Source organism: Diuraphis noxia, unplaced genomic scaffold (assembly GCF_037042655.1).
Source record: "Diuraphis noxia isolate RWA-SAM2 unplaced genomic scaffold, SU_Dnox_SAM2 contig0003, whole genome shotgun sequence".
NCBI lineage: Eukaryota > Metazoa > Arthropoda > Insecta > Hemiptera > Aphididae > Diuraphis > Diuraphis noxia.
The window spans coordinates 23,248,642-23,274,396 of record NW_028301713.1 but is presented as its reverse complement, the minus strand read 5'-3'; the positions used below and the strand labels follow the sequence as shown (position 1 = coordinate 23,274,396).

The window sequence follows — 25,755 nt, the reverse complement described above, 5'->3', positions numbered from 1 at the left end:
ACACTGGATTTCTAAATTTGACACATCTCTCTGTTTCAAAATTGATCAAGAAGACAGTTTAAGTGATGCCTCTTCAAACAGCTGAAATCGTCCACCTGTTAAACCGATCTACACCGCGTACGCGATTGAAGTTGTATTTTCTATCTGTTATTTTTATATTATTTTTATTTGACAATAAGTTAGTCATTACATTTTTGTGAGTGTTCTCTATTATAATAACTCACAGGTTTCTAGTGTCATATATTTATGCACACAATATTGGTAGGCTTAAATATTTGTTTTGTATACTAAATTAAAAACAAAAAAATACATTTTGGAAATACACATAACTGTGAATTATATAGATTCAATCATTTCTTTAACAGACCATATTAAAAACGAAAAATTGTAATTTTGATTAGGAGGATGAAAGTTATATTCTATACCAGTGGTCGGCAACCGGCGGCCCGCTGGCCACATCTGTCGCGCGAGTCTATTGAATACGGCCCACTTTAAATTCTACAACAAAATATAATTGAATATCATATCAAAAAAACTTATCGTTTCATATTAAATATTTGAAATAAAATTGAAAATATTATCGCAATGAACAAAATGAATTAACACATTTTCCGAATTGTAAAAACTTTTTTGAATCGTCAGAATTTTCATTATCAACAGTTAAATTTGTTGAAGCTACATATTTCGATACTTCAACAAGAATTTAATAATCGATTTCAAGATTTCAAATGACATTCACAGTATTTTTAACTACTCGCCAATTCGTTTAATATTGATGTTGAAGATATACCTGTTGAGCTTTAAAAGCAAATAATAGATTTGCAGCAACAAGATATCTTAAAAGACTGATTCAAAGCATCGCCTTTACTTTTTTTCGCTGAAATTCCTGCATCATTTTCAATAATTAAAAATATAGCTGCAAAATACTATTGTAACGTCACAGAATTTTACCGCTCTTAATATTATTATAGTCCTCCTGAGCATACCTTTCAACGTGTTATATTTATATTATTAACATTGAGCGTACCTGTTGGGTATTAGAATTATTATTATACCTGATATTAATTATTATACTTATCGCACGCCAGTAAATATCATGAGCGGCAATGTTACATAATACCTGATCCCCGAGCCCCGACCCCCACAACACCAGCAGTGTCAGCGTGTCAACAGGCCGCCGCCGCCGCAACTATCGCGTCCGTCGGTACGCGCCGACAGAGCAGTATTTTTTTCGCTAACTATTGTCAATCCCCCATAATCATGCGACACTGACCTGCCATAGAGTAATATGCTCTATGCTAGTGACAAATTGTTTTGTAATAATTAATAAATAAATAGTAATACAAAAAAAAAAAAATCAATAATAATTATTAATACAAAATTACAAAATAGTAAATACATGTTTTTCAGACTTTTGTCCATGTCAAAAAAATTCTCATTAAAAATACGTATGATCATTAGATGAATGAAAATATAAGACTTCACCACTGGAATTATTCAATGAGTCGCTAATTAAATTGCCTTAAAGTGAAGAAAGAGGAGGATTAATGTTTGGTTTTTTTTTTTATTATTTGAATAAAATCTGGTTTGCTTTTCTATGTGTTTTACATTGATATAGTTTTAGTAGGTACATTTTCAATTGATTTATTCGTTTCTTTGGAAATTATTGTAAGTATCTTATCACAATGCTTTAAAATGTTATGTTGGCTCTCTATACTTAATGTTGCTCGGCTGTACATGTCTAACATTGCTTCCATTTTATTATTCACTTCTTTGTGTAAATCTGTACTATTTGTCTCTGAATAATTTAAAATTTATCCTCTCAGTTTATCAATTTCATCTCTATTCGATGTATTTACATTAGATAATGGTTGAACTATTAAAACATCTAATATGGTAATCGCATGGATGTGCTTACAAATATTTAAGTATTTAATATTGTCCATACACGAAAATTTAAATACGTGAACACACATTTTACAATATTCACAACGTAAAACACAGTAGCTGCAAGGTAAATTAATTTTTTCTATAATATATTTTGTTTTAGGATCAGTTTGTGAATTAACCACCCATGTGAAGCTGTTAACTTTTAAAATCATATCCAACTTGAGCACTTTTATTATGACTGGCGATAATTTGTAATATTTTTTATGACCTTTTTTGTTTTGAAATCTTAATGAACCTTTCAAAACATTTGTCTTGCACCAACAACATAACTGCATTAATGGCTAAATCGAGTCTTCTGAATTGCTTTCCTTCTAAATAGCAATATTTAATATTTTTATGAAGAGCTTACGAATACATATTCGTGTTGATACCAACATGTCTGCGATTGAAAAATGACCATTTTTCAACTCTTGAAGAATAACTTCTCGCAAAATATTGACCAAAATCTGCAGTATCTGTATAATTGTTTAAATCTTCATTGACTTTTGTTAATTCTAAGTAAAATTTTTTTTTATCAGTTTCATGCATTAAAGATTTTAATGTTTTATAAACCATAGATTTTTTTTCTTGTGAGTGAATTTTGGAAAGGTTTTTACTCCAATTTCTTAGTATGTGTCAAGTGCATAACAGTTGTTTAGAAGCCGGACCCATAAAAGATTGCCATGCGTTATAAAATGCAAGTTCATTGTCAGACATAAATACTTTGATTTTGATAAGTCCTACTACACTTGATACATTCAAAAAATAATTTATATGTAGATGTATCTGATTTATTTGTAAAACAGAATGCAACAGGAACCTTTTTCTTTTATTTTCTCTACCCACAGGCAAACACTAACAAAATCATTTTCATGCATCTTTGTAGAATAATTATCAATTTTTAAAATCATGTTTAATATTATGTATATCTCGTTTTTCTAATAAATGGATTCTTTTAAAATCAGTTATAGTAGCAGAATTTAAAACATCATTTAAAACTCGTTGAACCGTTACACCCATACTTAGTTCTCCTAAAAAAATGTTAACATAAATATTTTTAAGCTGTGATTGGTTACTTTTAGGATAAGCTATAAATAAAAAGGTATTTATCATAATACTTTTTAATTTTTAATGTGTCTACACAAAAGAAAATCAAGCATATTTTTTGCATTTTATTATGAGTACCTGATTATTGACATCTGTCTTCAGCATGTAATCTTTGTTTCCCTATTTCATTGTCATGAAATAAATGAGTACTACAACATTTTATCTGAAATTGGGCTCCATTTTTGTATACATACTTTTATGAATGATGGACAAACCTTTCCAATTTTTACTGATCCACTACTTTTAGGATTCCTTTGACCCTTAAATATAAAATATAACTCATATTTTAATAATATAATTTTAGTTTATGCGTTTTAAATTCATGAATCATTTATTTCAAGTAGAAAAATGGTATTACCTTGCTAGCTAGCTAATCTTGGATGTTGGATGGTATGACCGATGACAAATATAATATGTGTATTCTACATTATAGTAAGTTTTGGTAGATGTTCTTTGAACATATTGACAAATGTTAGTGTCTTCAATATTGGTTTTCCATTTCTTAAATTCTAAACCAAATAATTGCTTTGACAATTTTTATTTTTATTATTGGTTATTATTTATTTGTAAAATTTTTAATAAATCAGAATACCTTCCCTAGTATTGAAACTTAGTGATTCTGTGTTTATGTCAATGTTGTGATCATTTTTTAAATGCTTGGAAAAACATTTTAATGTTTTATAAGACCTGTCACAATTCTCAAATGAACATTTAATTTTTTCACTTTGTTCGTGTTTCAAATGTCTGATAATATTTTTTTTTCGAATTAAATTTTTGATTACATTTGTTACAAGTATAACCATTTTTCTATATGCGATTAACCTTATAAATTATTATATTATATTATGTATTCAAAATATAAGATGACATATTTAGACATATTTTGTATAAAATTAATCAAAATAAAATACATTTTTATTTTTAATGAAACAATTTTTGTGTTTAATAATGGCCTAACATTTATAAAACTTGATATTATAATATGTACTGTGGTAAAATATCTGTATGTTTTTTTTTTTTTTTTAATGTTTATTTAAATTAGATACTGTTGAAAATGTAGTACCTATTACATAGAACACAATCTCTGGAACTCATTGCACTAATAATTTGTATTGTAATATTAATAAATTAATCATAAAAAATAAAAAATAAAAAATAATTTTATAATTAATTGTATACAGTCAGTTGAGACAAAATACAAGTACTATTATTATTTTCATATAAATTTTATCTCATAATAACCGGGATTTTCTTTCTTATAGAAAGAACTAATATTATACTAACTTATAATAATAAATAATAAAATGTTGATAAACTTAGTTTTATTATTATAACAATCTTATTGGAAAACTAGTCGCTGAAATTATCTCTTAATAACTGGTTATTTGTTATTTAATGTGATCTCAGGTATCATTAATACCTATACATAGGAAATATCAGTAGCATATTTAGAAATAATTTTTGGAGTGGGCTATAATATATGGCGACTAACAATAATTATCTAGCACCTAGAGAATTAGAGACTATAATATAGTTAACAGTTAATACTGTAATTTCGGGAGGGGCTGCAGCCCACTACCCCCCCCCCCCCCAAATTACAGTTAACAATTACAGTTACTGACCCGCCGATCATATAGAAATGCTTAGACAGACAGAACATAGGGTGTATGGAATACGAGAAGGTAGCCATAGACAGAAGAGTTTTTAACACCAACGCAGAGACAAGCGCCATACGTCTCTACATTATTAAATCGATAAACCTTTTTTTTTTTAATTTTTATTGGTGAAATAGCCCCCTTTAAACCTAGTTTTGTTCCATAATTTTTTGAGCTTCTCAGTTAACTTGTACTCTTTTTAACGCTGTAAAATGTAACTTAGACAACTTAGGTACCGATTAATAAATATACGATTCTATGAAAAATCAAATAAAGGCAGTATATTTCGTAATCAGTGATAAACTGATAACCGTTTGAAAAATGTGTACTGATAAGTGTGATAACCGATTTGACGCCACGTTGGATTCTTTTGGAATTTTCTCTGCGAAGATCCATTCGTCGAATAACAGGATGTGAACCGGAACACTGCGCGAGCGTGGGATGCTACTGTATCCTCGTGATACGCACGTACCCATTTGCACGATTCGACCATTGGCACATACTTATATAATATCTGATATATCTAATATACGAAAAACGATTCTAAGTGGATGACAATAATAATAATATAATCAAAGATATAAAATAAAATCTAAATTCATCAAATCAGATTCATTATGTACCCCACTCACTCAGTCATTCATTGAAATATAATATAACGTATAGCTAGTATAGGTACCTACTCTAGAAATTTAATTTATAAAATATAATTTTAATAGTTTAAAATTTTAGTCTTCTATTTTTTTAAATAAACTGTTCAATAACTTCTTCAGGAGTTAAGTTCTTCTCTATGGATACTTGTCTTAACATGACTAAACCGTTGAGTCTATTTTCAGTCATAGTACTTCTTAAATAAGTTTTAAGTCTCTTGACAAAAACCACTGAAAAATATCGGGACACTTTAGTAAAAACCGGTAGTGAAATTGGAACGAATATGGCAACCATAATACCGGACCTAGGTTAGGTTAGGGATTTAGGTTTAAAAAAAAATTAACGCACGTCGCCTACAACACTAAATGATTCTAGATTAATTCAAGATTGTTTATTGAAATTTTTTTATAACATCTTTAACCTGTATGCCGTCAGTTGCTCTCAGTAATACACTATTGCTCTAAGCACGAAAACCACAGTATCTAACCGCTAATCGCAAGTCTGGTCAGTTTATTGACTATTGACATCATGTTGGGTATTTGAGTATTTCTAATAATTTAGAAACTACAAAATACCATACACGAAATAAAAAATATCGTTACATAATATGTGTTCAATATGTAGTCCAGTTGGCGACAAAAAGCAAGTAGATTGCGCATAAAAATGGCCGCTTTTCACAGTCTAGCAGTCTAAATTTGCCCATTATAGGTCAGAACTCAAGTTCTGATACCCACGCCAATTGATATCAGTAACATCACTGTCTTTATCTGTTGTAGATACTATATTATTAATACCTTAAAAAAAATTTTCAACATTTGTATAACCAAACTGAAAATAATTATTATGTATGTTGAGTGAAAATAATTCAATTTCTTTATAAATAAAAATTATATGATAAATAACGTTTTAATAAAAATAGACCAAACTTAATTATAAAATTGTAATGTTTTTCATTTAGTTTATTGACAGTTACCGATTTTTCAATACTTAAAAGCTACCCATATTGTACCCTATAATAATATACACAGGAGTGGAAAAACCAAAAACCACACCATTATTCGAGATGTTGAAGAATTGGAATTAAATGTAGAAATAAGTTGTCATTGGTCAGAGTTCTGCTTTTTTGAAATACGTATCTTCATCAAGACTTCAAAATGATATTAAAACGTTAAAATGTTAAATAAACGATTGAAATGGATAACATATCGTGAGACAGTCAAGATTACAGTGATCTCCTGTGTAGTAGATCGCATGGCTTAGACAAGCGTATACCTACCCTATTACCCAATGAGTCAAATTTGGCGGTAAAATACAATTGCGAGCATTTTACCTTTTTCATAATACGATTGCACACATTTTAATGGGACAATAGAACATATATTTTGGGTAAGATATATGTACGATTGATCGTTAAACTTCAGGCTACGTTGCCAAATTGGGCATAATTTAATTTATTGGCTGTATTTAAAAAAAAAATTGAAAGTTATTTAATTTTGCTTGAGTTAAGAGTTGTTAATAATAATTTAGTCCAAATTCATACAGATTCAATGCAATTAATAATAAAATACACGAACATTTCATGAAATACATATAAAAAATACCCTAATATGCTAATTAATGTATACCATCAACAGTCAAAAAATAAAACGAGATCATAATATTAAATATTGGTACCATTTTTACAATGTCTTAGGTGTATAAAGCTGGCTAAGTTCGCTTAAATAAATAATTAATTTGTCAGGGGTCTTATTATGTTTATAATTTTTATATAAACTAATAGTTTCATCATTGAGTAGCTTATCTTTTTTTGTCATTTTTTTGATAGAACCTTTTTGTACGATTGAATACAATTTTGTGGACGTTTCAGCTTGTGCTTGAATTAAAACAGAAATGACTACTGGGACTGCAGGATAACACGCATAAACTGTCCGTTAAATGGACGGTGAAAATGTTCCGGACCATTTGTAGTTCTTAAATTAAAAGTTGAGAACATAAATTTAAGTTAGAAAAAAATTGTGTTATTAAATTTGGCAACATTGCACAATTGTGTAGTCATATTTAACACGCGCAATCGTAAAACAAAAGGGTACGCTTGCAATCGTGTTCTACCCAAATTTGGGACGTCGAGACCTGGGTAAGTAGTCGGTGGGGTGGAGGGTGATTATGAAATGTAGAGATTGTCATCCGTGAGCAGCAGTGTGGGCAGGAGTTAGCGGTTTGGCCTAGGTGACGTCGTTTTAATCTACTGGGTACTGGTATTCTGGTAGTGCAACGCTGCTTTTCACCTCTCGGTGTCGGTCTGCCTCGCTAGCAGTAGACTTTGTAGTGACGGACTCGGCAGTACTCAAATCAGTGATCGGTGATCGGTGCTAAGTTTACCTAAAAATTCTAAAAACCAGAATTTAAATAAATGTACTTACTATTAGGTTATAAAATAAGGGATAAGATGCTTAAAAATCCACCCTGTATATAATATATTTATTTGTTATTTGTTAACAAACTGGTTTTTCTGGTATGCGTTTTGAAAAAATAATGATTATTGCAGAGAAACACGTTAATATACATTCAGTTATAACTGCCTGCAGGTGTCGAATTCCAACCGAACGTTAAGTAGACTTATGTGTATGCGCACCGTGCTCGCTATTGTACGGTGAACAATAGTCTAAAGACAACCTTGTATCGCATTTATCCCTCTTCCCACCACCCGATCGAAATTACTGTAACACTTCGCAGTAAATGATCACATTTGGCGCCACCGAAATTATTTCCATGCTCGTATCCTGCACTTGTCGGTTATTAAGTATAATAATATTACTATGAAATGATAGACGTAATAAAAATTATTATTTTTCGTTGTTCTTTGACATTAAAAATAAATTATGATCTACTTCAACGTTTTTCAACCTTAGCGAATAATTTTATATAGGTCACTAAAAAATTAAAACTATGATAATATGTTATAAAATAATAAAATGCTATTTATATTATGATTTGTTAAATACATTTTATAAGAGTCAAAATAAGGGTGAAGGATTTTATGAACTGGTATATTCTTAAACGACTCCCGCCGACAACCATTTTACGAATACGTACATTTATTTCCAAATGACTTAAGTATTTGACAAATATTCTTAAGGTTATTAGCATACTGATTGAAGTACAATTATTATATAATAGTCAACTAATCATATATTTTTATTTAACGTCAAATTTGTAATGTGTGCTTAAAGAAAAAAATATAAAAACACAAACAAAACTTTAACCTTTAGTAACTGTCCCAAATACGTATGTATGGAATGGGAAGGAATTTGTATTTTCCAAAACTTGAGCTGTTGGGGAACTTCTTTTTTTTAAAACGGAAACCGTTTGGGAATAGATAATTTCGTTAAACGGTCATCACTCTTTCCGCCATCAAAAGAAAAATTTGGTAAATATTCCGGGTCACCGTCACACAAAGGTTGAGAATCACTTATTTATATAACATGTTTAATTGTGATCAGTGGAACACCACAGATGACTAATAAATAGCAATAATTAATTTTCGTAGAATCAGTATAGTAACCTAACCTAATAATAAAACGCATGTGTAATTTTACGGATGCGGCTTATAAAGTATTCCGATCTTTAAATGTAACTTGAAATTATTGTATGTTGTGACGAACTACATTCGGTTCAATTGAAAAATTACAAAAAAGTAGTTGTTCACTTATTTAAAAAAAATTAACAAACTTTTGTAACCACTGGAATTCTCTACGAAGAGCCCTTCTATACATTCCACAGTCCAGTCTTATTGGTGGGGGAATAAAAGAATGTAGCTGTGACCGTCTTTCCACTGAGCGCGACGGGAGATTTATCGAAATGATATTATAGTGACCTTATCCCGGCGTCCATGGTTCATTTCTCTTTCATCGTGTAATCTTGTAAGTTCCTTTATAAATTTTAATTTCTTACCAACGCATGCTCATTTTTTTCGTTCAAGAATACATTTACCTATCCCAAATGTATTCAAAAATATTTTTTACAATACAAGTTTTAATTTTTTTTTTTTAGGTTTTGTTTTGATTATTCAATCGAAATAAGTCATACGCATTATAATAATTCTGCCATTGCTGTGTACGATTACAGAACATTGATTTACGAACAGGATCACATAATTTATACAACTATTTCTCGTAACAATTCACTGTTTATTGGAACTTTATTGATTCCTGTTCAGACCACAAGGTAAATTTTACTAAAACATATAAATATATAATAAGATGTAATTGTAACAATTATTGAATTTATTTACTTGACGACTTTCAATAATAATTAAGTAATTGAATCTTACAATAGCTTTTGAAATAAAAAAAAATGTGAAATTAAACTAAAAAAAATCAAATTAATATTAAGATAATAATATGTCTGTGAATTAGTGGATTATAAGTATTAAAAAACATATTCATAGGTAGGTAGGTACTTATATTTTTTGTATTTTGTTTTACCTACATTTTTGGTACAAATTTGGTTAAGTTCCTGGAAATTTTCTGCTGTTTATATTTTATTATATTCGTTTGGATAGTATGTAAATGGCACATTAATTTCCAACATACATTAAAAAAAATATAAAATCGTCAACTGTTTACATTTTAATTAATGAAATACCTATATCATTACTATTTTATCGTATTACCTGATTATTGGATACGACGTTAGTAGCAATTAATGGCGACACAATGTCGCCATTCTATCAATTATTATAACATTAGTTAGACTAGCTGTAGTGTCACCTATTATGATTGAGAGCAAAATCAATAATTATTAACTAGTAAAAAAAACAAACTTTTTGATAAGGAATTTATATATTTATAGGTTAGGTAGTCTTATAAATTGTCCAATAAATATTATCGTCAATTTGAGATATAACAAAAAAATTTTAAAGGAGTGTGTGATAAAACTATTTTTTTGATGAAAAATCAAACAATTTCAAATCGGTTGCATATTTGAAAAAATAAAAATAATAATATGCTAGATTATGCTTAATAATGTATTTTATAAAAAATATAAAGTAATGATTGCATTTAGTGTTTGATCTAAATATGAACAATAAAATAAATTTTTAAAAATGAAATGAAATTAAAAATAATATGTATTTATAGAGTGAAGTAAACATTTTAAAGATTTCCTTAAGAGCAAAATGTATTCATATTTTTAGTTATATCAATGCCAAACGATAACATGGAAAGTGAAAATTATAGCCAGTGCAGCAATCAAAGCGACTCAAATATGAATATTGCATCATGTTCAAAAGTAATACTTATATTTACATATTTTATTCTCTTCAAATTAATTTAAATTACTTTTTTTTAGTTTTAAAAAATAGGGGTCTTATTTATTAAATTTCAAGATTAATTTAAAAAATATGTTAAATATTATATTTTAACAATAATATTATGTCAAAAACAATTCCATATTTTTTTTTATTCAGAAATAAATAAAAACAATATTTATAAAAATGAACCTCTAGAATTTTGTAACAACATTTTTAATGAGATTTGAATTTCAAAGTTATATGTATAAATTTTAAAGTTAAGTACCTACCAATACATATTTTGATTATTATTATTATTTAATAAAACTGCTAACTAGGTACTCAATTAAAACTAAATACTTATAAATCAAAATTATCAACAAAAATTAAAAATTATGTTGACTTGCAAGCGTTGCTTATTTTCTACTTATTCAGGAAAATATCTATTTAATCATGCTTTACTTAATTGAGTGTCATGTATAGATAGTAGTTACCAAAATTTCTCAGTAACATTTTCAACATTAAACAAATTAGAAGTAGAACCACTTATTTTGCAGGTTCATAATATTAGAGCATTTATGACTGGTAGAAAAAAAGATAACATAATAATGAGAGTAGGCAGTAAAATTTTTTAATGTATTCTTTATTATATTTATTGTAATTATTTTTCTAAAATTAAAGCTACACTTCGCTCCCACGTTTAAAAAAAAAAAAAAAAAAAAAAAAAAACTTAAGAACTTCTATACTAAAAGTAAATTCTTGGAATGACCAACCCTTGGTACCTGTATCTAGTACTCATAGAAGTATGCAAGGGGATGCCTGGTATACCATGTAATCTAATATAGGCAGTTATTACAGTCATAGTTTTTAGTTGTATATGTTTTGATTACAATCATAATATATTTTCATTATCACCAGCAAATAATAAAATAAATTGTTAACTCGTGATAATACATTAATATTTAATATAGAAAAAGAAAAATATAGAAGTCAAAAGACACAATCGAAGAATTGTGAATTTTTTCTCAGAAAATTCTAGCCTTTGCACTTTTAGTTGTTTTCATACTACTTTCTGAAATAAAAATAATGTTGATTAATTTGAATATCATTTTTTGTCATTATATTATAATTATAATACCATATATATAATATTACCATATTTTTATAGGTTTTATACTATTATTTTGTTTGAATGAAATCACAATACAAAACTTTCCAAATTAAAATATCAAAAACTAAAAATTAAGTTAACGCATATTTAATTTTTTTTTTGAATTTAAATTCGAATATCCATTATGAGACGAGTTATTTAAATTAAGAGTTTTTGGCATGCTATTTTTTGTATTGAGCTAGGTATATTTAAAAATACCAGCATACCCTGCAAAAAAGTCTGCCTTTATTGTAATACTAGGAGATAATTTGGGTACCTAGTCATAAAATTGGAGGTTAAACTGAAAATGTTAGTAGGCAGACCCGGACTGGGCCGGACCACTAGTCAGCAATTTATCACAGAGCCCTCAGCTTGTTGATTTATTATTTTATTATTTTATATTTATTTTTGTTTTAGATCTTATAATAATTTACAAAATGGAAACGCAAAAGGGTTCAAAAAGTATTTTTACTATTAATAAATAATTGTAAATAATATCACTTAATCTATAGGCTATAGCTCGTGACGAATTACTATGTAGGTGTAATAATATGAAAAGTATACAACACAAAACCAGTACAATTTTGACTTTCCAATGGAGAGTATTATTATTTAGGTAGGTAGTATAACTAAGTTTGTTATTGTTTGTTATAACATTTTGACATATTGTTATAACTACCTATGTGATGTATGCTGGGATTTTTATTAAATTAAGTATGGACGAATTCGACTTGTTTTTCTTAAAATATATATTCAATAATCAAATGTGTATTAAACTAAAAGATATAATAGATGTTATCTTATTCGTTCTATTGTCAATGAATGTAAGATAGTACCTAATCAGTTATGTATGGTTTATAACATAATAGTAGTTAGTAGGATTAGTAAGAACTAAGAAGTAAAACAAAAACTAAAAAAAATTATTTCTATTAGCTTCAAAACATTAATTTTATTTAAATTTTTACTTTGAAAATGCACGGTTTTTTTGATCACACAAAAAATACTTAATTTTAGTAAAGATTCTAAAATAAAGAATGTTTTTTTATGAAACATGGTTTAGTCTTGAAAGTTTTGGACGTATAATAAAAATGTATCAGATTAAACTTTTAGCTAAAAAACGGCTTATAGGGGCCCTTTATAGAGATTTGGAACCAGTCCGACACTGTTAGTAGGTACCCTTTTATACTTTTCACGTTACTGCAAGGAATCTGAAGATAATTTATTACTAGCATATAAAGATAGCCAACACTTTGAAAATAATTATTTAGAGGATGAATCAATGGATTGTGAAAATTCCCATACTTAACCTAGAACACACATAGAAGTTCCTGTTCAATGTTCATACACAAATCTAAGAGAAATAAATTACTTTCATAACAACTTTACAATGCTTCCATGTTTGGCTTAAGATCTTTTCAATGTAATCGTAAAGTATGTTTTATACTTAGAATTAGTCTTAAGATACTTTAAAAGAGTATAAAACTAAAAAAAAGAAATCATAAACCATAAAATTGACAATTGTACATTATTAGGACTTGAAAAACTTGATAAAAGATCAAAAATTCCTTTGAAAGAACATAATATGTAGATATAAATGTTGTTAAACATTATAGGTAGGTATTTTAAAGGTTTTTTTTCCTAAATTGTTGCTAATAAAATCAATTGAAAAGATGATGTCTGAAAAATGATAATAATATTTATTTATGTTGTAGAGATAATATCATATTCTCTGTCTACATATTATGAGCTATTAGTTAATTTACAGAAGTAAAAATACAAGTACCTACCTAAGTGTTATAGATTGGAATTTTTTGAAGTATGTACCTCTGCGACCAAAACATCATTGGAACACAAATTTGGAATACTTGCAAAATTTTTTTGCATTAAAAATAAAAAGTATATTCAATAGGGATTCAATTTGATATTGTGATGGCATCCTGAATGATGGATTCCAAATTTATGTGTTAAGCCTTAGTGATAACTATACTATTATTCCATTTTCAAATCTAAAATAATATACACACATTATTACAATTGCATATATTAATAGTATAAAAACATAAAATCAATTTATAAAATAGTTATTATCCTGTATAATATTATAATATTTATGAATTTTATTTTTAATTTGTTTATTTTTATACTTATTGTACTTTATGTAAATTTTATTTAACAATATTATAAAATAGTAAATTTTTTTTTACACAGAATTTATTTCTAAAGATGGGTAGTTTCAATAATGGTGATGAAAGCTATGGTCAAGATAACTCTCGTACAACATTAACATTTAAAATGCAACTGGTTATAAATAAAATCAAACCATATTTATCATCAATCGAAGATTTACCAAATTTAATCAAACGTCTAAATGATTTAGGAGTGGAATGTATTGATGATTTAAAATTATTGGATTTTGAAAATGATCTACAAGGTATAATTAAAGTAATCCAGTGTCGTAAATTAAAACTAGAACTGTCTAAAGGTAAAGGTAACAATTATTATTTTAAGAAAATATATTAATATTTGCTTTAATATTAAGTTATTTAAAAATTTCAGATGTTACAATAGATGAAAATATTGATACTCCATCTGTAGAACTCGAAAGTTCCTCTTTGACACAGTCAAATACTTTAAACAGATCTCCACAGTTCAGAAGATCTATAACAAAATCTTTAGAGACAGGTACACTCCATAATGATGATAGATTTAATTTAGTTGGAAGAGATTATAAACACACGTTTTATATCATAACTCATAACCATAAGGTATCTGCTTTTAAAAATTATTTTATTATTTTATTAGAAAGAAAATTGGAAGAACAATTTCCAAACACAATACTAAATAGAGAATCTGGGTCCAATGCAGAACATACTCCAATGTCTATGTTACACGATATCTATCATTTAAAAAGAGATAGAAGTTTAGAAAAAAGGCAGCAAAATAATAGTAATCCTTTAGAAACATCCATCCAAAAAAAATTCAGATTTGCAACTGAACTTGAGCGATATGCTCCAACTTTACAACTGGATAAGGAAACCATAAGTATTCAAGATCAAAAGAAAACCTGGTTAAAAACAATGTATATAGTACATTTTGTAACAAATGTATCAAACAGAAATGAAATATCGTGGAGCAAAATCATCAAGTAAAATAATATAATATATAACATTATTAATTTATTATATTATTATATAAACAATGTAGCAGCACAAATGAAATAACTACAACTGTTCTAATAAATATTTGAAATTTTTTTTAATAATTTACAGATGCTCAAGATCCACATATAGCTTAAACAATTTTAGCTTAATATTTATTTTAAAATGATGAAAATTTTTTTTTTTTGGTTTTCGGTCATTGAGACCATACCGCCAAACAAATTTCTCTCCATCTATCTCTATTTTCTGCCACTACTCTCCATGGTATCTCTGGTTCAATGTTTTCCACGTCCCTTTTTACACAGTCTTCCCAGCGTAAGCGTGGTCTTCCTAAGGGTCTCTTACCGACCGGGTTCTCTTCGATTGTTGTTCTGACTATGGATCCTACTCTCCGCCATGCATGTCCTGCCCAGGTTAATCTTCTTTTCTTGATTTCATTCGCGATGTTCGGTCTCTGGAACAGCTCTTCGAGTTCTTTATTATGATGAAATGATGAAATAAATAAATAAATAAATAAAATGATGAAAATAAAAAATAAAAACTTGAGTAGGTAAATTTTTAAAAATTGAAAATTAAAAATTTGTAAATGTGGTTTTTAGAAAATATTTGTTTGTAAAAACATTTTAATCATGTAGCAGTAGCTTATTTTTAAAGTTAATCGAATTGTATCTAAAAAATACTAAATTCAAAAAGTATACCTACACACTTTTGAATAATGTTATGAAACTGGTTGTAGTTAAAGTCGAAATATTTTCACTTGTATACACACGGATATATTAAATATATTAGCTAAGTTATTACTTTTCAAATTTAGGTCTCACAAAAATTTAATCTTTTAAAAAATCATAAAATATAAAACAACTGACTTGAAATGTTTCCTTATTCAAAAGTTTTTTAAAAACCATATTTACAAGATGAGTATTTTAAAATTTAAAAAAAAAATTTTGTACTAAAATATCAATATGTAATGTTTATATTATACAATATGTAACAATGATGAGTCAATGAATTATAATATATAAAAACTAAAAAATTTAAAATGTTAATTAGAATAATAGTTATTTCGTTCGTAAAGTCTATTACACCATATATATTCTAGGTCTGAGATTTCCAAACTTTTAACGGTACAACCCATTTGATAAATTTTCAAATTTTGGCGATCCACAATCTGCTAATGATTTTTTTTTTTCATTGATACTATTTTGTTAATAACTTTTAGTCTAAACAATATGGTGACACGTTACTGGTACAGTTGGAATCATCATGGATAATTAACAATGTTAAAATTAAATTTGAACGTCAATGTAAATGTATATTCTAAAGAAATCTAATATTAAATATTTGATATTATACAGCTATATAAATATTCTAAAACGCTATGTGATCTACCATTAATTATAATCGCAATCCACTTCAGATTGGATTTTTTAGTTTGGGAACCTCTGTTCTGATCATTTTAGGATTTAGTGTTTTTGCAAAAAGAAAAAAGATTTTCAAATTATTTGCATAGAGATCAATGGTAATTGGGCTCTTTGGAAACATTTTTTTTTAAATTAAAATAATAAAGAAAATAATATAGGTTCTGGGATATTAAATTTTTTTTAATTAATGGACATAATTTATATTAGACATAATTAAGTATTTTTAGTGAATATCATTGATCTTCATGCAAAACGTATTAAGCTTTATGATATTAAATTAATATGCTTATAAACCAAATCTTCCCACAGTTTCATGAAAGATACATATACTAATCAAAGAGCAATGATAGTAAATTCAGAGCCAATTAATAAAATATTAATGGAATGGCCTTTCCTTGGCAAGGTAATTTTTGATCATTGTATGGAGTCACCATCTATGGCTAATATTTCTTTTATGACCACTCATTTTTTTAGAAAAAAAAAATTAATAATATGACCATAGTTGGCGACTCTTACCTAGATTACATTTATTTATTGTTGTGAATTATTACATGAAATCTTAAATATAATGTAACATATAAATCTACAGGCAGTGAACTTCAAAAATCATTTTTACTACCTCATAAATAAAGAAGAAACAGTGATCAATAAATTTAATAGGAAAATTCCTATAATTTTAAAGTTCATTCAAGCAGAAGCTGAAAAGAAACGGAAAAATAAAGACCTGCAACTCAAATTGATGGCTATAATGAAAAAAAAAAACGATACAAATGAATTATTAACAATAATATTATTCTATATGTCTATTATGAAGGAGGATGCCGATCTAATGTTTATCTCATTCAAAGTAAATATCAATGTTCACCAATATCTTATCACTTGTTTTTTTTATAAATTCATTGAAATATTATTTATTTTTTTAAATTAAATTATAGGACACCAATGCTCTTGATGAATTACAGTCAAACATAAGCTCAACACGACCTGTTGTGACTTGCCTGGGTAAGATTAGTTTTATAAAATAAATTAAAATTATTTCCTCAAGAAAAAATTATCCACACTTAGCAGCCAATATTCCAAATTTGGATATTGTCAGATAATAATATACTATTAGGTACATAATAATTCATAAATAAGTTTGAAACAAGTCATACTATTGAAACTGAAAATTGTATTGTGTTGAATAAGTCTTTATAATCAACGCAATATATTTAATTTAGAATTTTTTCTAAAAAAACCATTCACAGTCAATTTTAAGTACCTATCTGAATATTTTGATGATTCTAATTAATTAAATGGTTAAAGTTCTATCTTTTAATAATAGTAAATAATTTAACAAACTTATAGGTGACAAATGGACAAATCCACAATGTTTTGTGTTTGTGGATAAGCAGTGTTTGTGGGAGCACGAACCATTAACAATTCAAGAAGCTATTCAAATTATGTTTATGTCTTATTATGTGTTTAACATTAATTACCCTAAAGAATTAGCTGGCATACTACAGTTTATCCAAAGGTAATTTTATAAATCACTATATATCTAGAATTTATTATAATTTTTAATCTACTTTACAGTTGTATGTTTGACATAAATGTCGAAGGAAATAAGGTTAATAGGAGAATTTTTAATGACAAATTTGTACCGAAATTATTAAAATGTATGAAAGAATATAATGACTATGTATTAAAGTGGTCTAATTAATTTTTTTTTTAATAATCATATTTTCACTGTTGTATAAAAGTAATAAACTATTTTTATTTCTAACATTGTTAATTTCTCATTTATAAATAAATAACCCAACTTTTATTCATACCTATATATTATATTATATTATTTATAAGTATAATATTTCTAAATGTTATAATATGTTTTTTTTTTTAAGTATTGTAATACTATAAAATAAATTGTGAATAAGTATTTTATGAAGTGTATTTTTTTTTTTTAGTAGGTAAATGGAAGTATAAATTAAAAAGTAATTCTTGCAATATTGATCTAAATGTCTATTATAATTTTTTTTTTTTAAAGAATTTCAAATTCTATACAATTTTGAAACTATTTTAGTTTAGTAAATGTCATCATGTCCATCATGGTCAAATTTAAATTATCCACCAAGTTCAGTTATTTACAAACTCAAAAACAAATGTTTATAGGTATAAATGTATAATTCACTTTCAAAATGTATGATTTGTAAGCTTCATAAGTTCTATTATACACATTAGAAATGCATTTATTACCTAACAGACAACAGTTAAAGTATTTTTTAAATTATTTGTTAAATGTACATTTTAAAATATCATCTAGTTGTAGTTATACCTACACCAAAAAGTTCAAAGCTAACTTGGTATTTTGTTCTCTATATATCTAGTGAAGAAATTACAACTTACCAACATATATTTTTGACTTGTTGAGTTTTGTACTTAATAAGTTTAATTTAATTTTTATGTAATTATTCAATTTGTTTAAATTTTTTGAACTTTAGAAGTAAAAAGTTTAAATAATAAGCTAATCTTTGTTTTTTAGACTTACAAAAACGTACACAAACTTAGATCCTTAGTCACAGTGATTTTTTTTAACCCAAATATAGTTATTACTTTATTAGTTATTAATAATAAATTATTATATCATCTGTGATAGTGTTAATAATATTATTATTATCACTATCATTATTACTATTATTATTATCACTATCATTATTACTATTATTATTATCACTATCATTATTACTGTGGTGGCGCCACCGTCACATGATTTCCCCCAGACGACGTGAACACTGTAAGGCGTTGGTCACTCCCTTCCAAACCGTCGATCAGTGTCGCCCCGATTGTCTCCATTCTTCTTTTTGCTACTACGCGTCAGTTAACACGCCCGCGATATACTGCTCTCTCACTGCAACTATAAGTTGTAACGTACATGCCAAGAGTAAAAACCTCGTGACCAACGCTGCTCGCACGCCGTATTAAACGTCACGTTCGCTGTACCTAATTAACCGGCTCTTATAATAATAATTAATAATAAATTAAATCAGTATTTCTATTCAGTAGTGTTTAGTTTATTCGTTTTCATTCGTCACGCCTGAGTGACGACGTTGGCGGAAGCCGATACGTAACTTCTTTCGTCATCCGCCACATTGGTGACCTCGATATTTGGTACACGCACTTCGCTTACCCGTTCGTTCGATCAGTTCGTCGCGAGTGCATCATGGACGACGCATCCGAGAAGGTGCAAGGCGGAGCCGAAAACCGCAACGGAAGTCCCACACCGCCCCTAACCACCGTGACCGCTGTACCGCCCGACGTAGCTGCCGTCGCTCGCCTCTCAGCCTTCTGGAAGTACGCGCCCGATCACTGGTTCATCCATGCCGAAGCAACCTTCACGTGCCAGAGCATCTCAAAAAACAACTCACTACGTTTCGACCGCGCTCGATGAAGAGGGCATCCGCTCTGTCACCGACTTACTCGGGCCCTCAGCCACGTACGACGGAATCCGTCGCCGCCTCATAGATGTTTTTGGTGTTCCCCGATCCACGCGTTTCCGTGAAATTGTTCTCCCGGGAGGCATAGGTGACTGCCGACCCTCTCAAATGCTCAGAGATATGCGCAACGCCGTCCCGGACGATCTCGGGGAAGGTGCGCTCGAAGAATTTTGGCTGCAGAAACTGCCCACCAACGGGCTGGCAATAATATCGAGCATCGACAAACCCGTGGACGCCCTCGCGAGTCATGGAGGTCTGCATCTCGCAGCGAGTGGACGCTGTTTCCGTTCCCGATGACCGTCTCGCTGATCTCGCGAACGCCGTACGCTCACTAACGCAGCATCTCCCGAGCGAAAGCAACGCACGTTCGGACAACACACCACGGCAGTACCCGCACTCGCGTCGCGCCACGTATAGGAACTCGGAAATGTGTTTCTATCACACTAACTTCGGAAGTAAGGCAAAGAAATGTCAACAACTCTGCAACTTCGAGGCCGCGAATGACACACCGCGTGACTCACGGTCCCGATCGGAAAACTAGCTGCTGCAGCCAAGGCGCCCGTCCTTCGTGCTGTGGTCTCTTCAATACCAGGGGCGTATTTAGAAATGTCTTACGGGGGGGGGGGGGGCACAAACAAAAAGTTCAAATTTGCTTACATGGGGCGTAGAGTTGTAAGATTTCTCATATAATAAAAATAAGTATAAAATACAGCAAATGGGGGGGGGGGCACAGGCCCCATGTGCCCCTACCTTAAATACGCCCTGGGACCCACATCAATGATCTGCGCTCAGGAGGTAATTTCTCGTTGACACAGGCGCAGAGATATCGATCATACCTTTCGACCGCAACTGCCGACATCAATCCAACATCACACTCACCGCCGCCAACGGCACACGCATACAAACATACGGACCAAAAACCCTCGTCCTTGATTTCGGTCTCGCTCGACCATTCACTTGGACTTTCGAGATGGCCGATGTCACCAGCGCCATCATTGGAGCAGATTTTTTGCACTATTTCGGCCTCCTCGTCGACATTTGGCGCAACCGGTCTGTCGGTTGATCGCAAACTGGTCAATCCAAGCAACTGTAGCGTCCCAGCATACAGGAGGACAAACGACTGGTGTTGAGGTAGATGGATTGAGTGTAATAAGTATAAAGATTTAATTTGCGATTAATTATTAGATATTTATTTGATTACTATGTAAATAAAACACTTTTTACTGCACAAATTAATTTGGTTGCAAAATATTCTAAGTCCGAATAATTAAATTGGACTGGTGCCTGGCGTGAAGGTGCTTGCTCTGACTCTGGTGGCTCACGTCTGAATTGGGTCTAATCGGGGCTCTCCTATATAGTCCAGATAGTCCTACTCCCTGCGTTTCCTCTCCTATCGATAAGATACGTATGTGTCCATGGCCGAGTCGTGCAAAAGCGTACGCGTGTATTATTCTAATATCGCAGCTTCCCACGCCCATGCGACCGGTCGGTCCACATCCTGGTTATTCGCGATACGTAATCTCAATAACCCGACGACATTAATCATATCTCTAGTTACGCCTGTCAATACTACGATTTCATATTTAATATTTCGTATATCTAATTCCAACTATGGTAATATTTTGGAAAGGCTAGGTGTTTGGCCTTCGATACAGCTATTGATGTCCTACACAATATAATTGGTTGGCGAAATCATACACCCCAGGGTCACTTATACATATCTACGTGTATATGCGTGTTTAGATGTCTCAGCGGGATGTCAGTACATAGCACCTCCCCCCTAAAAAAAGGTTTCTGTCCTCAAGACAGAAATCTTTGAATAGTATTGTAACAGTTACTTTACATTTTTACATTTACAAGCTTTAGCTTGTGTACAAATTCAAATGTCATATGTTTTACAAGTTCTTACAATTTCATAATTTTACATGCAATGATTATAATGTATAAATATATCTATATGCTTATCGCATTTACCATAATTAGATTACAATAATATTAATGTTTTATATAATATGATATATTTTTTGTTAATAGTTATATTAATAATATATTTTTTTTTCGTTTGTACTTATATAATAATAAAGATTGTGTTAGTAGTACATGTATTATATTCTATTAATTGATTATTTATTTGATTAACATAATTGTCCTATAATACTTATAATAATATTTTCCCATAACCATAGTTTACATTGTTTTTTTTTTTCATTTTTTTTTTTATTTTTTTTTTATAACAATATTAATAAAGTTCCTCTAACTAACTTATCCCTTTAATTTGATTCCCTTAACCATACATTCTATACGTTTTAAGTGTATATATATATATATATTCTAGTTTATAGGTACTATCCGGTTTTTCCGCTGTTCTTTCTCGATTCCAACCTATGGACATATCCGTTACGACTCTTTTGCATAGGTCTCGAGTCGTAGCGGTCCATCCATAGTTTTCTATTCTCTACCTATATTTATCTAAAATGTTTAATTAGATTATCATACCCCATTTTTCTTATCACGTGGTCAAATATACATTTCGTAAATTGTACATCAGTCCGAGGATCATGGGCATGTGTTATGTTATGTGTCTTTTTACAAACTACATCATGCGTTTCTTGGAGGTTCAGTAATCTCCCTATTTTATCGAACTTCCCGATATCAGTTTCGAATATTATCTCTTTATTTGCTAGTTTATCTAACCTTATACTGAAATTTTGGTCGAACTTCGTTTAGTAACAAGTGATGTTAAGAACCGGAACCTGGTCTATTTTTAATTTATGTAATACCCTTACATCCGAATGTCCGTTCCATAGTACGATTATATTAATTTTATCCCCATGTGCTAAATATTCCTCTATATATTCCTTATCTAAATTATTTAATTCTGTGTTTAAACTTAACTCTAACTATCCTAAACAAGTATCTCTCAACACTTCCTTACATCTAAAAATACGCTTAATTTCTCTTCTTACTATCACAACCTCTCGGTCCAATATAGGTCTGACCTCCGTGTTGGTTGGTAGTATTAACGGTCTTCCTTCCAATTTCCTTATTTTGTATCTGTCCAAACTATTGGATATGGCCCCGGATATCAGAACCATATCAGTCTATTTATCATCGAAAATTCAAAATCCATGATGACAAACTTGTGTGTTTCTTTTCTGTTGATTAAGTTAATCGGTCATTATTTTTAATATGTATAGTTTTAAATCTATTTTTACCCCTCTTTCATACTATACTTTATTATATTATACTTATACTTTATTTACGATTATACTTAATTATTATTATTTTTATTTTTTTATAATTTTATTACTTTCTAATATTAATTATGTTTGACATTTCCCTTACAGTAATTTAATCTTTTATTCTTGGTGGAGATAAGGACAGTCTGTCCGGTGTATCCCCCAGTAGTGGACTTTTAGGTCTTTCTTCCGCAATTATCGGTGTATCCACATAAAATGTACTTCGACTTGTTGGTATAGGGTATGGAGTTATATTATATCGTGGTTTAATCGGCTCCCAAGTGTTTAATCTACACTTATACGTTATATATATAAATAACAATAGTATTGTCGCAAAGGTCATCAATCCTATTATTATATATATCAAGTAATTATTATTTTCATTATCTGTCACATGTCCCGATTGCCTAAATATTTCGTCATCGATCATACTTTGTACGTCGTCTAAAGAATGTGTTAAATCGTTTACGTTATCTAATTTATGTGAATCATGTCTGGTCCTTATATTAGGTAGATTCAAGTTTTTAATTTGCCTAGGAAGCGTTGCTACTAACTTCCCTTCCCCTACTCGTGGTATAAAGTTAACGTAGTATTTAGATTTAATGTCTCTTGTTGGATTCAATATGATATCTTCGGCATATGCACTACAGTCTTGATTTAGTTTGATTAACCCCTGATGTTTTAGCTTTACTATATATGGCTCTCTATTTCCTTGGCATGTTATTGTTAAGGTTTCCCCACTACTTGTATAAATCCATGCATTTGCATATTTTAATTTATGAAATATATTTTTAGATAATATGATAATGCCTGCCTCGCATGAGCTTGGTAGAGTGTCCGGACTTTTAAATAACGTTATTTCACATGGTTGGTTTTCCGACTCATGTTGGATAGGTTGAAATTCTGGACATATTGTAAAAACTTCGGTTTCCTTACATTGAAGTAATTGCGTTTCCGTAAACGTGGTGTATTGCGTACGATTTCTAGTAATACCGATGTATTGGAATTCTGGTTTTAGAATGATACTGTGTTTATAATCTATATTTCCGTTTAATTGTGTTTCTATCGGGTGTGGTATAGGTAAAATCCTATATAATGTTAATTCTATTTCCGTGATCAAAGGTATTCTAATTAGAAAAACTATTTGATTACCGCTATAAAATCTGCCATTTTAGTAATTTTACTTAGTTCATATATCTCGCTCGGTTTTGTACCCATTGTTAAATTAAAATTGAGTGGTAAGAATAACTTAATTTCAGTTAGATGTTTTGCAAGCTCCCGTAGCGTTATAAGCGACGGATGAAGTACCCCCGTTCTAGCTGCGTTTATAATCGCACTGATCGTGGTGGTTTCGTACGCGTATTGTGTTATTTTTAATTCAATAATGCAAGATGCATATTTTCATACGCCGCTAATTGCTTTTGTTTACTTTTCGTTATCAAAAATATGATATATCTATCGTCCGTTTTAAATTTTACAACGCCCCCAATATCCTTATTCGATTTTAGCGTTTTATCCTTTCCGAATCTTTGTTTTAGTTCGTAATTTATTCCTGACTTAAAATTATAATACTTTTCTATTTCTGACACTATATTGTATTCGTTTGGTGACTCTATTAGTTCACCATGTACCTCTTTCACGTTCCTATTGGTTATTATCATAGTTTCCGATTTTTCAAGAAAGTTTGCGTAACTTTCATCTTTTATTTCTTTAATATTATACATTCGACTTAACGCGTCTACATTCGCGTTTTGTACACCTGGTTTATACCTAATTTCATATGTATATTGTTCCAATTCGATTCTCCACCATGCTAATTTAGATAAAGGATTTTTTAAGTTAAACAACCAAGATAATGGTCGATGATCTATAAGAATCGTGAACTTTCTACCGTAGAGATATGGTCTGAAATGTTTAACCCCAAATATAATTGCTAAACATTCTAATTCCATTTGTTGAATAATTCGCTTCCGACTGACTCAATGTCCTAGACGCGTATGATATAGGTAGATCGCTCCCTATCTTTCCTTGCGATAATATTGCTCCTAGCACTTTCCCACTTGCGTCGGTCGTAAGTATAAATTCCTTCGTGAAATCTGGGTATTGCAAAATTGGTTCTGAACAAAGTAATGTTTTTAATTTATCAAACGCTTGTTGACAATCAACGTCCCAATCGAACTTTACATCTTTCTTTAACAACCTAGTCATCGGTCTAGCTACCGAGCTATAATTTTCTATAAACTTCCGGTAATATCCACTAAGTCCTAGAAAACTTTTTATTTGTTTTACATTCTTTGGTATTGGAAAATCTAGAACTGCAGTAACTTTCTTTGGGTCTGGTTTAATTCCATGTTCCGAAATTATATGTTCTAGGAACAGGCATTCTCGTTTGAGAAACTCACATTTATCTAGTTCTATTTTTAGATTATGTATACGTAATCTTTCGAATACCTACGCTAATTAATTTATTGTTATGGTCACTTAAGTTTTTCGCGTATATTATTATGTCATCTAAATAAACTAAACACTTTACTCCAATTAGTCCCGATAAAACGTTTGCCATCATACGTGCGAACGTACTGGGTGCTGACGCCAATCCCATCACTAATCGCTTAAAATGGTAATGACCTTGACCTGTTGAAAAGGCCGAAAGCTCTCTAGAATCTTTTGCTAAAGGTACCT

At 29.7% G+C, this 25,755-nt stretch overlaps 1 protein-coding gene, 1 long non-coding RNA gene and 1 pseudogene across 3 annotated transcripts in view; 1 reads left to right on the top strand and 2 right to left on the bottom strand.

The window, feature by feature from the left end:
- Positions 1 to 2,151: 2,151 nt before the first annotated feature.
- LOC149057061 (uncharacterized) lies at positions 2,152 to 5,531 on the bottom strand (annotated as a pseudogene).
- Positions 5,532 to 5,943: 412 nt separating this feature from the next.
- LOC107167799 (uncharacterized) lies at positions 5,944 to 18,193 on the top strand. Of its 2 annotated transcripts, XM_089222135.1 has the most exons (11): positions 5,944 to 9,262; positions 9,393 to 9,566; positions 10,537 to 10,631; positions 13,991 to 14,264; positions 14,339 to 14,464; positions 14,585 to 14,927; positions 16,671 to 16,764; positions 16,951 to 17,208; positions 17,297 to 17,363; positions 17,709 to 17,877; positions 17,937 to 18,193. In XM_089222135.1, exons 3-11 carry the CDS (start codon positions 10,545 to 10,547, stop codon positions 18,061 to 18,063), a joined length of 1,545 nt encoding a protein of 514 aa, XP_089078261.1. In that variant the 5' UTR covers positions 5,944 to 9,262; positions 9,393 to 9,566; positions 10,537 to 10,544; the 3' UTR covers positions 18,064 to 18,193. The 2 variants fall into 2 exon arrangements, with proteins under 2 accessions (XP_089078261.1, XP_089078262.1); XM_089222136.1 differs by lacking the exon at positions 10,537 to 10,631.
- The window catches only part of LOC149057058 (uncharacterized), a 36,656-nt gene continuing 25,839 nt past the window's right edge, over positions 14,939 to 25,755 (bottom strand). The window contains exon 2 of the long non-coding RNA XR_016190726.1: positions 14,939 to 15,414. This is a non-coding gene — a long non-coding RNA (uncharacterized LOC149057058). The remainder of the gene's footprint in view (positions 15,415 to 25,755) is intronic.